Source organism: Eulemur rufifrons, chromosome 17 (assembly GCF_041146395.1).
Source record: "Eulemur rufifrons isolate Redbay chromosome 17, OSU_ERuf_1, whole genome shotgun sequence".
In the NCBI taxonomy this organism is placed as follows: Eukaryota; Metazoa; Chordata; class Mammalia; order Primates; family Lemuridae; genus Eulemur; species Eulemur rufifrons.
The window spans coordinates 91,847,589-91,862,282 of NC_090999.1; the positions used below are offsets into that span (position 1 = coordinate 91,847,589).

The 14,694-nt window shown below is 38.9% G+C and overlaps 1 protein-coding gene across 1 annotated transcript in view; it reads left to right on the plus strand.

The window, feature by feature from the left end:
- MEGF10 (multiple EGF like domains 10) overlaps nt 1-14,694 on the plus strand; it is a 116,146-nt gene that overhangs the window by 31,092 nt on the left and 70,360 nt on the right. Inside the window, exon 4 of the mRNA XM_069492240.1 lies at nt 8,270-8,362. Coding sequence (XP_069348341.1) covers nt 8,270-8,362 — 93 coding nt within the window. The remainder of the gene's footprint in view (nt 1-8,269; nt 8,363-14,694) is intronic.

A 14,694-nucleotide genomic window follows, 5' to 3' on the forward strand; every position in this document is an offset into this window, starting at 1 on the left:
CCATTGAAACCATCTGGAACTGGAATTTTCCTTATGATAAAGATTTTAACTATAATTTAATTGCTTTAAGATATATATGTCTGTTCAGGTTATTTATTTCTACTTGAGTAAGCTTTGGTAGTTTCTCCATTTTATCTAGGTTATCAAATTTATTGGTATAAAGTTGTTAACAACATTTCCTTATTTTTTAAAAAATATCTGCAGATTCTTTAATAATATCACCTCTCTCATTTCTGATACTGGTAATTAGTGTCTTCTCTGTTTTTTTCCTGGTAAGTTCAGCCGGAAGTTAACCCATTTTACTGATCTTCTCAAGAAACCAGGTTTTGTTTTCATTGATTTTCTCTTTCGGTTTTCTGTTTTTTATTTCGTGGATTTCTGCTGTGATTTTTATTATTTTCCCATTTTCTCCTTCCTTGGGGTTTAATTTACTCTTCATTTGTCAGTTTCTTAAGGTGGAAAATGAGATAATTTGTTGGAGACATTTTTTCTTTCATAATGTAGGCATTTAGTGCTATAAAATTTCCCCTAAGTGCTGCTTTAATAGCATTTCACAAATGTTGACATGTTGTGATTTCATTTTAATTTATTTCAAAATACTTTCTAATTAATTTCACTTTTGATTTATTCATTGATTTATGAGTTATTTAAAAGTTTGTTAGTTTCCACATATTTGGGAGCACTTTCCACATATCTTGCCGTTCTTGATTTCTAATTAAATTTCACTGTGCTCAGAAAACATACTTTGTATGCCTTGAATCTTTTAAAATTTACTGAGACTTGTTTTATTTCTTAGAATATGATCTAACTTGGTGAATGTTCTGTGCATACTTGAAAAGGAAATTTATTGTACTGTTATTGGGTGGCGCGTACATAAATGTCAATTAGGTTCAAATCTACTATATCTGTTCTGATTTTCTGTCCAACTGTTCTATCAATTATTGAGACTGGTTATTCAGAACTCCCACTTTAATTGTAACTATTTCTTTTTGCAGTTTTTGAAACTCTGTTGTTAGATGTATAAATGTTTAGTAGTATTATCTCATTTTGGTGAATTGAACACTTTATCATTATGAAGTGACCTTTCTTATTTCTAATAATAGCCTTTGCTGTGAAATCTTCTTTGTTTGATATTAATATAGCTACTTCAGCTGTCTTTTGATTAGTGTTAACATGATATGTCTTATTACATACTTTTAACGTAGTTGTGTTTTTACATTTAGAGTGTATTTCTTGTAACAGCATGTAAGTTGGTTCTTGCTTTTTTTTTAAATTGAATCTGAAAATCTGTCTTTTAATTGACATATTTAGACTATTTACATTTAATGTACTGATATAGTTAGGCTTACTTTCTGCTTATCCCATCTCTTCTTTGTTCTCATTTTTCTCTTTTCTACCTTCTTTTAGGTTGAATATGTTTTATGATTCTATTTCATCATCTTTGCTTATTAGTGATAACTCCTAGTTTTGTTGTTTTGTGGTTGTTTTAGAGTTAATAGCTTCCATACTTAACTCTTCTCATATTGTAATTTGAGTCAAAATGGTAATTGAGGGAGAGAATGAGATATGTATTTAATGGCAGGAATTTTAATTCCCTTCATATTTTTTGGCCACCTCACTTGGACTTAGGTTGTGACACTTTTACTTCAAACATATGGTAGAAGTTCTGAGTTCTTGTATCTCCTCCTTATATATATGGGCCTTCAATTTATTCTGCTAGTGTGGATGTTTATTTAATTTAGTAATTGACTCACCTGTAAGAGCTCCCAAAAGAGCAGTGTATTAGTTAGGAATCATGTTTTGCTGCAAGAAATAGAGATCTGAAATATATGTATCATAGGGGTCCTCATGTAAAGATAAATCTGGAAGTGGGTGGTTTGTGGAATTCATTTATCCATGCAAAGAATTCAGAGTGAAGGGTTTCATGATTCTCCTGGCCCTTCCCTCAGAGTTACCAGGTGCTTTTTACAGATTTAGCCATTTGTCTACACACCATCAAGCAGGAAGGAGGATGAGAATTACAGGGAAGAGAGGCCAACAAAAGCTGCCTCACACTGCGTCCTGCTTGCATCCTGTCCCCAAAATTGTATAACCCCAGAGGTTCTCATCCATGGCATACTAGATGACTGACGCATGGAGAGGGTGAGAGAGCACTAGGAATCTAGAAGTTTGCATTAAGTAAATATAATGAAAAATACTCGATGTTTCAAATTGCTTTCCCGCCATTCCTGATAGGGCTTTCGTGTCTCTTAAGAGCAAGTACTATCCAAGCAGTAAGTTATGTAACTTGGGTGATTGGATGCAAGGAGGAAGGAGCGTGAGGCCCTTTTGTTGGCCACTCCTCCCTGCAACTTTATTACAAAGGTGTCTACTTTCTCAGCTCAGATGTCCTCTCTTTGACGAGATCCTCCTTGATCTCACCTTGTTTGGAATTAATTGTTCCCTTTCCTCAGCTTTCGCTGTAGTTTTATGATAGCTTTATTGAGATATAATTCACACACCACACAATTCAACCATTTAAAGTGTAAAATTAAATGTTTTTTAGTATATTTACAGAGTTGTCACACAATTTTTGAATATTTTCATTATTCCCCAAAAAAACCTCTGTGCGCATTATCCATCACACATTTACCTGTGGTCCCTCCCAGCCCTAGACAACCAACTAATGTCCTGTCTGTCTATATGGAGTTGCTTCTTTGGACATTTTGTATAAATGAAATCATTCAATATACTCTCAGTATTTTGCTCAAACCTCTGTTATTCCCCCTGCATTCTGCTTTGTGTTTACTGAGTTTGATGGACCTCCATCTGATTTCCTCTGCAGACTGAGAGTTCCCAGTCTACCATCTTTTTATCCATAGTAGTGCCTAGCAATGCGCGCGGTACTTCAGTAAATACTAAATTGAAAGAAAAAGGAATTCCTTTTCTTTCTTATAAACAAGCATAATAGGGTAGGCTGCAATGTAATGTTTGGAAATATGAAACAAGATTATTGCTGTCTGCACTGAACCTTATCATAGCAATTAGATTTTGTAGATAGTTTTCATATAATTACCTCAGGCAAAAGTGTGGGAAGCATAAAGTTTATCTTGGAGGTCAACTCTGTTTACTTTTTCCCTCTTTCTCCTTTGAATCTTCTGACGCCAGACTCCTGGCCATCTGGTACCTATGCCCTAGTATCTGACCTAGCACATCCTCTACCATCCTTCTCACTCCTTCCATCACCCCACTCCCATTATAACTCATCATGAGTTTTAGTCCACTGGGAATCAGGTACCAGGGTTTAATCCTACTTCTGCCTTTAACACCATCTACAAATACTGGGGAAATTACTCCATTTTCCTAGTCTGTTTCCCTGTGAATGATGTTCAGTAAATTCACCTTTTTAACTCTAAAAGTCTATGTTTTTCTGTAGCAACTCACAGAATAAATGAGAGAAAACAAGATCTGTGACTTAGCTCTTTATTCATAACACCAGAATAAAAGGAACTTCCGAGGAAAGATGGATTAGCCAGAAGGTTTGTGTTTCTCCTGGACAGTTATTTTCAAGAGATACTTTGATCCTGGAAACATTTTCCAAATGGATTTAAATGAATTTATGATATTATGTCCTTTAGGACAATGGCTATGCTCTGCCCTTGGAGATATAATTGGTTTATAAAGGAGTCTTTAGTCTGCCTACTCTTCCTTTTACCTTTTTGCCATCTCTCAGTGAAAATGCAAAGGGAAACGTGTGTGGCAGAAGAGAAAACTACTGAGTATAGTTAATGGCTCTCAGTATTAAAGCCAAGTATTTACAAGTGAAAGGAGTGAGGTCTGTGTCATTGGTAATGGGATTTAAATGGATTTAGGAACTCAGGCTGAAATAGGAGCCTAATTAGAGAAGATTCCAGGGTCGTCATGTCAGTCCTCACCTGTCGATCAGGCAGACAGACTGTCCACAGCTTTTACTTCAAAGGCATGGCCTGTTCTTCTCATCAGTGTCTCTTCCCTCCCAATTCTTGAGGGAAAAAGATGCCTTGGCTGCCCCTTGCAGCTTGACATGTCTGAAACATGGGTTAAGATTCAGCTTATATCTGGCCTCTAAAAAAGGCTACTGAAAACTCAGAATATGATATTTAATGATTTTTTAAAAGATAGGTGGGAAGAAGAAATTATATTGGATAGATCGTTTTTGCCAGGCTTATCCTAGTTTTAATTGCTCTTTTAAAAATATGAAGAAAGGACATGGATAGGGAATAAAATGACTATTCCCACTGATGAGAGAGCCACACTTATGATATAATGGGTCCTTTGTATCTATCCTTGATATCTAAGATATTGAACATTTGCTAAGGTGGACCTCTCTTCCTCTTCTTTTCTAGTTCACTTTGGGGTTTTCTATAATGCATGAAAAATTCATGTCTTTAACCTACCTTGGTTTCTCACGTGGAGTATGTTAGTCATGGAAACCCAGGACCTGGAGTGGGGGCGTCTGGAGCTGCAGGAGGAAGGTGAGGCTGAGGTGAGGTGGAGCTCAGTGGATCTCCTGGGGACGGGTGCGTCACTGGTGTGCCAGAGCTGGTATTTCCTCAACTTGGCGAGTTGGGACGTCAGAGAGCATAGAGTGTTCTATGGCTTACTCTTCCTCCTCTGCCGCTTCTCTTTGCTCCTGTCCTTCCTGAGGGTACCTGGTGAGGGCTGTTGCCGGATGTGGGGAGTCCAGAGACAGTGGGAAAGAGCGTGGACCAGAGATGGCACTCGTGTGACAGAGTCTACTGCTGTGTGAAGATGCTGCACCATGGAAGTAGAATTTTGTGTTCTTTCCTTTTAGACTCCATCCCAACAATCTTTCTCATCATTTAGATCATTCTTCAACTTCAGGCTTCAGTGCTCAGAGGTGATTCCATTGGCTTTCGCTTTAATTAAGAATAAAGAAGTCATTAGGAAAGCAGATTCCCCCTTCAGGCAAATTTGTTTTCTGCTAATGACCTAGCCACATTTTGTTGCAGACTTTGGCCAAATGTTAGCTCAAGGTTTTGTAAAAATAATCCACATTTTAAAATTACCATCACGAGATTTTTTTCCATCTGGTATAATTGATTGGACTTAGTAGAATTCATTTCATAAAAAACAAAGTTTGCACTATCAGGAATGAAATCTCCAGCAGTCTCAAAGCATTTGGAAGCAGGTCTCCTTTGATTCTGCAGATAGAAATTTACTTATTATCTTTTTTTTTTTTTTTGAGTTAACAAAATAAGAATAACAAAAAACCAGTGGATTGAGATTTGAGCATATGCAGTTCATATTCTTAACCCTCTGGAACATATGCTTAATTTATCTTGCATTCATTTACCCATTATCATAAGTGTTATCTTGATATTGGAGGAAAGGTGCTAGGCCTGCTTGCTCACGCTTAGCTTTTGATTCAGTTGCTACAGTGGAAATAATTTTGGGTCATGGTGGGGTTAAGAGCCAACATAACCACAGCTAAAACCAGATTTTAATCTGCACTCTCTATGGTAACCATGCATGTGAAGGGAGTAGTTTGTGGGGACAGAAAGAAGATGAGTGGTAAAAGTCAAAAGGAAGAGGAGGAGTGAAAAAATGAAAGAATAGAAAAGAAAGAGAAAACAGCAAATTGACACCTGTCCATAAACGACCCCAAGCATCCTCCTCTCATCGCCAGCTCCTTCCCAGATGGGTGCGAAGCCCCTGGTTGCTCTGATGGAATCCAGCTTCCTGGGAACCCAGAAGTTTTCAGATTCTCAAATGGTGGAATTGTTTCGTTAAATGAGATCTTATATGGATGGCCAAGATATAAAAACAAATAAAATAGTCTTTTATTAATGTAAATTTACCATATAAATTAACATTTATAACATTTCTTTAGTATAAAATTAATTGGTGAGAACTACATTATTAAATACAAAAATGTGAAATTCGAGGATATGGGTGATACTTCTTTTCATTACTTCTTTTCACCCCATCCAGTTTCTGTGTTTTGTTTTAAATGCACAGGATTAAGGAAGTCTTGTTTCACATTAAAGGCAAATAGTATTTAATTTGTGAAACTTCTAGGGGTGTGCAAACAGAATTTTAAATAGCTTTAACATCTTGAAGGAGGAGGAATTGGTAAACTTGGGTCCGAAGGCTGATGGCTAATTACAGCTGCACACAATGGGTGTCATTGGTACAAAGTGAGACAAAGGCCCCTCACCCTGACATGCGCACAGTGGGTGCCAGCACTCTGTCTAAGGCGAGGGAGTCCCATGCCCGCATGCTGCCATGTAACAGTGGGGTAAGTGCTCCATGCTGAGACCCAAGACTTCCGTGGCATTTAACTGAACTTTGCACACTTGAGTATGGTAGCTTGCCGGCTTTAGGTATGTGCATACGTAAGTTTTAAAGAAAGAACAGAACTGTGGCCTTACAGGTGAATGACATCTACAGATTCAAACACATGCATAGAGATGGAAGGAGACACTGAACCCTGGGGTGAGCACATGTTGAATTAACTCAGCAGCAAAAGTCAACATAGTGTAGGGCTATACATGTGCTTGTATGTTATAGGCAGGTTCTGATTTTAATTACAATTAAATACATAATTGTCTGAATCATATATTATGAGGTTGCTAAGCACGTCCCTGGAACTCTAGTGTCAGAAAACTCTACCCTGGGCGAGGGTCCCATTCTCCCCAGGCCTAGTATCCCTCATCAAATCGCCTGGGTGCCAACGAATTATTCTGGTGAGCTTATATTTCCTGAAATGCATGGTCACTTTATGTCATTGTGGTGTCCTTTACCTGGTGATTTGTGACAAATTTATACTTTTCTTTAGATTATTCTTAGCTAATTCTGAGAATAAAACTCCAACACGTTAATTTGATTTTCATGATCTTCCTCTGCTTTTCCAAAGCTATTGCCCAAAACGCTGCACCCCCACAGAACTTCTCATTTCCCTTTGTTTTTCTTCTTTCCACTTGATTTTGCTTCTTCTTCATCAAAAATGCTTTTCCCTTGTATCTCTTCATGCCTAGATCTTCACGATCAAGACCTTAGAAGTGATCATCATTTTTGGTCCAGCAATATATATTTATATACACATACACATGCACCGTGTATGTCTATAAAAACATGCAATAGTGTATAAATCATATAAATGAATATTTAATGACATGGAAATATTATTCCCATTATGTTAAGTGGAAAAACAAATTGAAAAATACGGTTCTGTTTCTTTTCTGAGTAGAAAAATGTGTAGGAAAAAATTTCCTGAATGTTCTACAACCACAAAAATGTTACTATTATCGTTTGTGGAACTAGGAGATGAGGTTTATTTTACTTATTGATATTTTCTGTTTGGACAGTAAACCTGTTTTACTTTTTGTAATCAGTCATACATTAGTAAACCGCATCTCTAAACTACAGAGTACCTTATACCACCCTTAAATAAAATTTTAGAATATCTGAACCCAAAATTCTTCCAAGTTGTTTTCACAATTACTCATATGTCCAGGTATTTGAAAGAATGTTTAACCCATGTAGGTGGCTCTAAGGTTGACGATAATGCAAAGGTTCCACACAGCATATTTTTGAGGTCTGTTTCTATTAGCCGACTGAGCCGTGCTTTTGGAAATCATCAGACTGTCTATTCACTCATGTCTGCAATGATGCCCCTTGCCTCCAGGCATTGGATACACCTAAGATTTTCATTAAGAAAAGAGGAATTGAGATTTAATATTTCCCAGAGATCTAGGTGACATTTTTAAATATCCTCCTCAACAGAAAAAGAGCATGCAGTTCTGCTGTGTCATAGCTGTGAATAACATGTCCACAAAGGAACGTGACTGTTGGTTCTGGGGAATTTATTATGCAAAGGGAATTACGTCTCGGTGCATTCTATCATTCTGGAGTCCTGATCGTGCTTTGTGGTTTGTTTCTCCACATGTGCTTCTTCTAAAACAAAGAGGGTATGTTTGGTACTCATTGATACTTTTTTTAAAAAAGTGAATTAGGCAATTTTCCTTTAAACTTCCTTCCTAATTCAGCATGAAGTAGAATAAAATAGTAGAAATGATGGAATTTATTTAGAGATACCGCAATAAGAAGGGGAATTGTTTGGTAATGCAGCAGAATGTTAGAGGGCTGAGGAATGGATTGAAGAAAATTATCAAGCATGCATGTTGTTTTTAAGTGATACTTGAGACTGGGATGTGCAACAGCTGTGTTGTTGGCTTTTTTTTTCTTGTGCCAACTTTCTTTATTTGATTGATTTTCTCTCTGACAGCCCACTGTGCTGATAAATGTGTCCATGGTCGCTGTGTTGCTCCAAACACCTGTCAGTGTGAGCCTGGCTGGGGAGGGACCAACTGCTCCAGTGGTAAGTTTCCACCTGTTGTTGTCTGTCCTGGGATGTTTTGCTGTATGGGCCCCTTGTCTGCAGCTGACCCTGAACCAAGCTTTTCCTCTTCAGCCCTGTGCAGAGCAGGGTGTGGATTCCAAATTCAATCATTTGTACTGTTCCTTTTAAATCTGTACGTGTATGATGTACAGAACTGTTGTTAATTGCGTATAAAGAGAAGTACTTGGATTGAAATTTCAACAATCCGAGGCTCATGCTTCTGTGAATGTGAATGCATTTTCCAGAGTGGTGTCCACAATGTAGATTCCGCACTTCAGCAAGGCAGCTGTGGTAACACAGCCATTGTATTTTAACTTCTGTGTTTACCTGGTGATTTATCTGAAACGCTTTCTTGGTGATTAAATTTTACCACCCATTGGTCTTAACTCAGAAATAAAATTGGTATTTTTGATGCTAACATAACTATTAATATTTGTCTCTGCATTCTGAGATATAACTATTGAACACTTGCTCAGATAACTTTTGGGAGAAATATTTGTAATAAATGAAAGTTCCTGAGCATTTTGGTGCTATGATTTGGTACAAATTATAACATAGTATGTAATTTGTCCCCATTATGTTAGAATTATAAATTCTAAAATGATGATATTTTGAACTGTAAGCAGGCTGCACCAAAATTGCTGTGTTCATTATTTTGAAGATGAAATGATGGAATGTCATGTAATACAGTTGCTTTTCTAAATTTCACAGTTAAAACTTAAATCTTCTGGTTAACTTGTTGCTGCACACATAATTGCATCCACTTCCTGTTCCTTTATGCTTCTTTTTTTGCCTTGAGAAACATGAAAAAGAATTGAAGTGCAACTAAATTGTAAAGCATGAAATGTTACATTTTGAAAAAGGAAATAATAGTTTTTAAAAATTAGTAAGTTCTCATGACAGCACAAATTTGTCTTCATTGCTACCAAATAATTTTTTGACACTGGTCTGAAAGGACTTTAAGCTGTCTAGATAAGCTAGTTTTATGAATTTTCACTTGCTTACTGTGGAGTTGGGGAGATGACTCTTTATCTTGTTAGGACCGCTTGTCTCGGACTTGTGATCTCTTGGCTTTCCCTGAAGCAGCATCTCCAGGGGAAGGCCTTGTGCGGTCTGTGCACAGAACACTTGGTGTGAAAGAGCCTTTTTATTGTACCTTAGACAGGGGGAGAGAGAGAGAGAGAGAGAGAGAGTCTTTCTGCCCCTGACAGGCTTCTCAATTCCAGTGGATGACTGTCTTACAGGGTTTTGTTTTGCTTCTGTTGGAGATCAGGAGGAGAGTGGGCATTTTGTTCACACGCCATTGAGGCAAAATGTCTGGGATGTGGGATTTGGCTCATGTCCATTTTTCTGGCCGACTGACCTCAAATGCAATGTTGCTTTCATTAACTTTTCCAGCTTAAAAATCAGTTGTGCCTAGATGTTTTGAAGAAAAATAACATTATTATAAACTAGTGGGAAAGGGGTGAGTGGGTGTATTCTTCATTTGAAAAATGAGATTTGTTACTAATTCCAGGGCAAGAAGCTATGGAATAATTTCAGTTGTATTCATACTTTGTCTCCTAAGAACTGCAGCCTACCTCAAGCTAAGGGATCAGACTAGAGTGTTTGTGTAAGCAAAACAAAAGCCTACATGGGTTTCAGACTCTCTAGAACTGATTTGGGCCTTCTAGAGAATAAACTGTTGCTTTATTTTGGAGTTTACTGGCTTTTGAATGAAGACTAGAATTCTGAGAACACATGTTCTTTTAATACTGGAAGATAATATTGAGGCAACTTTTAGTTTGTTCTCTACAAACTCTTGTTTTAGATTTATAATGAACAAAAACATAAATAAACATGAACAGATGTCTGAAGTCTTTAAAGATGTTCAGAGAAAAACATCTTTGATACCTTATTTTAGGTACATAAAAAATGATATTCTAAGCTGAACTACTCACTGTGTCTTGCTACCTGGGTTTTGTCTGTGGCAGTTACCCTAATATCAGGAAATGTATAATTTTGTTTACTCTTGGCCAGATAATTCTGGAAACAAAAAGTACTCTCTAGTAATCTACTATGTATCAGAGTTAAAATGGCCTAATTTCCAAGGACTCTATTTCTATTTAACCTCCTCTCTGGTTATTGTTATATATAAATTTGATGATGTGTGTTAGAACCATAAAATGATTGCTTTGATAATTAGACTGGCCCCTTATATCAGTCAGGGTCCAATCAGGGTACAGAAACCACAGTAATACTTTTTTGAATAATGCTGTTATTTGGGAACAATTTTAGATTTACAGAAAAGTTGCAAAGATAGTACAGAGTTTTCCCATATGGCCGCGCCCAGTTTCCCCCATTGTTAACCTCTTAAATTACCATTTGTTAGTCAAAGGTGAGAAACTGCCATTCGTATGCTACTATTAAACTCCAGATGTTATCTGGATTTCATCACTTTTTCCATTAATGTCCTCTTTCTGTTCCAGATTTCAATCCAGGCCACCACACTGCATTTCACTGTCAAGTCTCCCCAGCCTCCTTTGGTCTGTGACAGTTTCTTAGACTTTCCTTGCTTTTCATGATCTTGACAGTGTAGGAAAGGACTGGCCAGGTACCTTGCAGAATGTCCTCCAATTTGTATTTATCTGGTGTTTTTCTTATGCTTAGACTCGGGTTATGAGCTTTGAAAACACCACAGAGCTGAAGTGCTTCTCGTCACACCATATCTGATATTCACAAGACATCGCTGATGATGTCATCACTTTAGCCTTCATCACGTGGCTGAGGTGGTGTTTGCCAGGTTTCTCCATGTGAAGTTACTATTTTCCCCTTTCCCCACCTCTATTCTTTGGAACCAAGGCACTACGTCTAGCTCACCCGCAGGGCTGAAGGGCAGGAAGTTAGCTAGCTCCGTATCTTTGAAGGAGGAATATCTACTTACATTATTTGTAATTCTTCTGTAAGGAAGATTTGTTTCTTCTCCATTTATTCCATCATTTATTTACATCAATGTGGACTCATGTATATTTATTTTGTATTTTGGACTAAAAGTCAATATTACCTAATTTATTTTATTGTTCAGATTGTTCCAGCTTTGGCCATTGTATCCTTTTGACATGCTTCATCTTTTTGATTTTGAGCACTTCCTTACTCTCTGATACTACAAGATACCCTGGCTCATCTTGTATTTTTACTGCCCCAGCCCTAGAGCCATTTCTCAAAGAAGCCTTGGATCCTTTTACTGGGGAGTGATATTTAGGTCACTAAGATCTGGGTGCTGGAGATGCTCATTGTTACTGGGACATACGGTCACTTGAAAGGAGAAAGTTTAATATAAAGAATTATTACCTAACTATGACAGGAGATTGGAGCAATGAGGGATTGGCTAGGAAGCAGACAGAACTCTAAAGAATACAGGAGAAGCAGATATAAGAGGCAGCCACTACCCCTAGAGCTGAGACAGAAGCCCAAGGAGGAAGTCCCACTAGGCGTGCGATCCAGACCTGTTGGAGGGGGCACAGCCACAGCTCCCTGAATGGCAGAGAAGCCGCGTGGTGCTGCTGTAGCAGAACTTGCTGGAAATCTGCCCTCTGGAACGTGCTAGAAATCTGCCCTATAGGATGCTTGAGAAAGCTCTTTATGGAAAAGTGTCTCACCGGAAGCATTCTGCTACAAAAAAGGGGAAGTTGTTGGCTGATAGGTGCTGCTGGCCACAGTATGTGAACTACAGGAGCTGAATGCTAGAGACGCTGTTCATGACAGGAGCTGGGTGCTGGAGAAGGCACTTGTGCGGTAGAAACAGGGTGCTGGGCAGGCTGTCTGTGCTGTAGGAGCCTGGCACTAGAGAAGCCATGGGCACTGTGCTCACACTGCAGGCTGGGTGCTGGAGAAGCCACTTGTGCGGTAGAAACAGGATACTGGGAAGGCTGTGTGTGCATTAGGAGCCTGGCACTAGAGAAGCCATGGGCACTGTGCTCACACTGCAGGCTGGGTGCTGGAGAAGCCACTTGCGTGGTAGAAACAGGGTGCTGGGCAGGCTGTGCGTGCATTAGGAGCCTGGCACTAGAGAAGCCATGGGCACTGTGCTCACACTGCAGGCTGGGTGCTGCCCTGCTGAGTGCACTGACGGGATCCGCTGAGCTAGCACACTGGAGCTAGGATGGAAAATTCCCTCTTTCTGCAGTGTCTCTCTAGGGCCCTCTACTAAACATACTTAACCTTCAGCCAGTTAGTGAAGGAAAAAATTTTAAAGGGCCCATATCCATTTTTGTAGAGCAGGCAATGAAGGATAAATTAAGAGCTGAAAGGCAATAAATTGATAACTGTTGCAGTCCACCCATTTGATTATTCAGCTCTTGTATGCACCCTTCTACACACATTTACATTCCTATCCATCAACAAAACAACCCTGCATTTCCATCTAACATGATACAGCAGTTCATTGTACAAGTAAAGACAATCCCACGAGGAGATGCAATTCCCAGTAGGCATCGCATCTGTTGATGGCTATATTAATTTTTTTCAAACTCACTGTTCTACTAACTATTCTGTTTCCTTGATACTAAAATTAATTTCCAACAACTTGTGTATAAAATAAAATAAAAATGGGAAAAAAGAGGAGAACAGAAAATAGCAAATAAAAATAAGCATATACACATAACAAGCAAATAGAAAATATTAAAAGCTACTACAGACTTCTTTTCTGTAATTGGCCACAGGGCTATCATTGATATCTACGGCTTCCTTCTTTCATTCCCTATTTCATATTCTGCCGTCCTCAGCCTGAACCTCAGTTGCTTAAGGCTCTTTACCTGATGGAGTGACTCAAACCTTCATTCCTGAAGAGTTTGAGTTCCCACATGTCCTGCTTTTTTTTGGTTGCTGACATTCGCTGTTAACCTTTACTACTGGGTGTGGAAGTATGAAGAAGTAGGTGCTCCACAGAATCCCTGTGCCCAGACCTGGTTCTCCTTTCCCCAGGTGTGGCAGCAACACAGTTTTCCCTGTGCTAATCAGGATCGATCAGTCCAGCCACTCTTGTGAGTCTAAAATGGCCAGATGGTAATAAATTGATAGCTATCATACACAGCCATCATTTTTACTTACAAATACCTTCAAATGTACAGTTTTACAAAGGCTTCTCTTTGAGATTTGTATGACTGTTTACCTTGGCCGTGGAGAGAAGGGTTCCTACCTATGAGGCAGTTAGTATTCTGGGTCTCAATGTATTCTCTGTATAAAAAACCAGGTATGTCAGAGAACTGCACAAAGTTTGTTCTCCTGGAATGAAATCATGATATATTTGACTAGACTTAGACATATTGCTTCTTTTTAAATTTGATTAAAATGATTTTTTTAAAAAGCACACACATATTTTACCTTTATTGGCATCCTAATGTGTACTCTAGCCTGTATGAGTGAATGCCATTAATCTCTTACCCCATCTCCCTCTTCCCTCCCCTCTTCCCTACTCTCTCTTTCTCTCTCTCTCTGTTCTTCTCCCATCAATCTGTCCATCCATGCATCAAGCCTCTATGCCTTTTCTCCCCTCACTGGGTGACAACTCCTGGAGCACAGGGGCCGTGTGTTATTAATCTCTTTAGCCTTCACTTGCCTGGAATGTGGTTGGAGCACAGTAAAAGTTCCATTTAATTAGATTGAATGAACTGTTTGGTTCTGTATGATTCTGAGAAGGCCATTCATGTGTTCATTTCCTGTACTTTGATTGAGTGATTACTGTGGCATTGTATTGGATTCTGGGGGTAAGGGAACAAATGGGGAATGGTTTCTGGTCCCACAGAGCTCATAGCTTGGGAGAAAGGTATAGATAAGTGTAAGGAAGAGAATGGCCTCATAGAGGAAGTAGACTGAAGAAAATTGAATGGAGTTGGATAAGACAGTGAAAGGTTTTCTGAGCGGAGAGGGAAAGAAGGTCTGAGTTTACTGTTGGGGACAGAAATCAGATTGCTCCGGGGTGAGGAGCAGTGAAAAATGATGACAAAGTGTAGACTGCTCTTTCAGACACTTCTCTGAGAAGCCAAGGAGAGGGAGCAAAGAAATAGGGAATAAGTAAGAAGTACATGTAGGATCAAGAAAAAGGTTTTTGAAAAATCATATTTTTTTGCTCATGTTTTAAGATGGAAAAAACGCCGAGGCTGAGAGAATGGTGAAAGAAACGACACAGAGGCTGGAGACTGAGTCGAGACAGGGAGTCATTTAATTGGGGGGACGAGGCTCCCGAGAAGACGGCTGGGAGATGAGAGGGGACCCTGAGCGCTGAGGGGGCGTTAGCAAGAAGAAGCACTTCCCATTCCCGACAGAACGAGGAG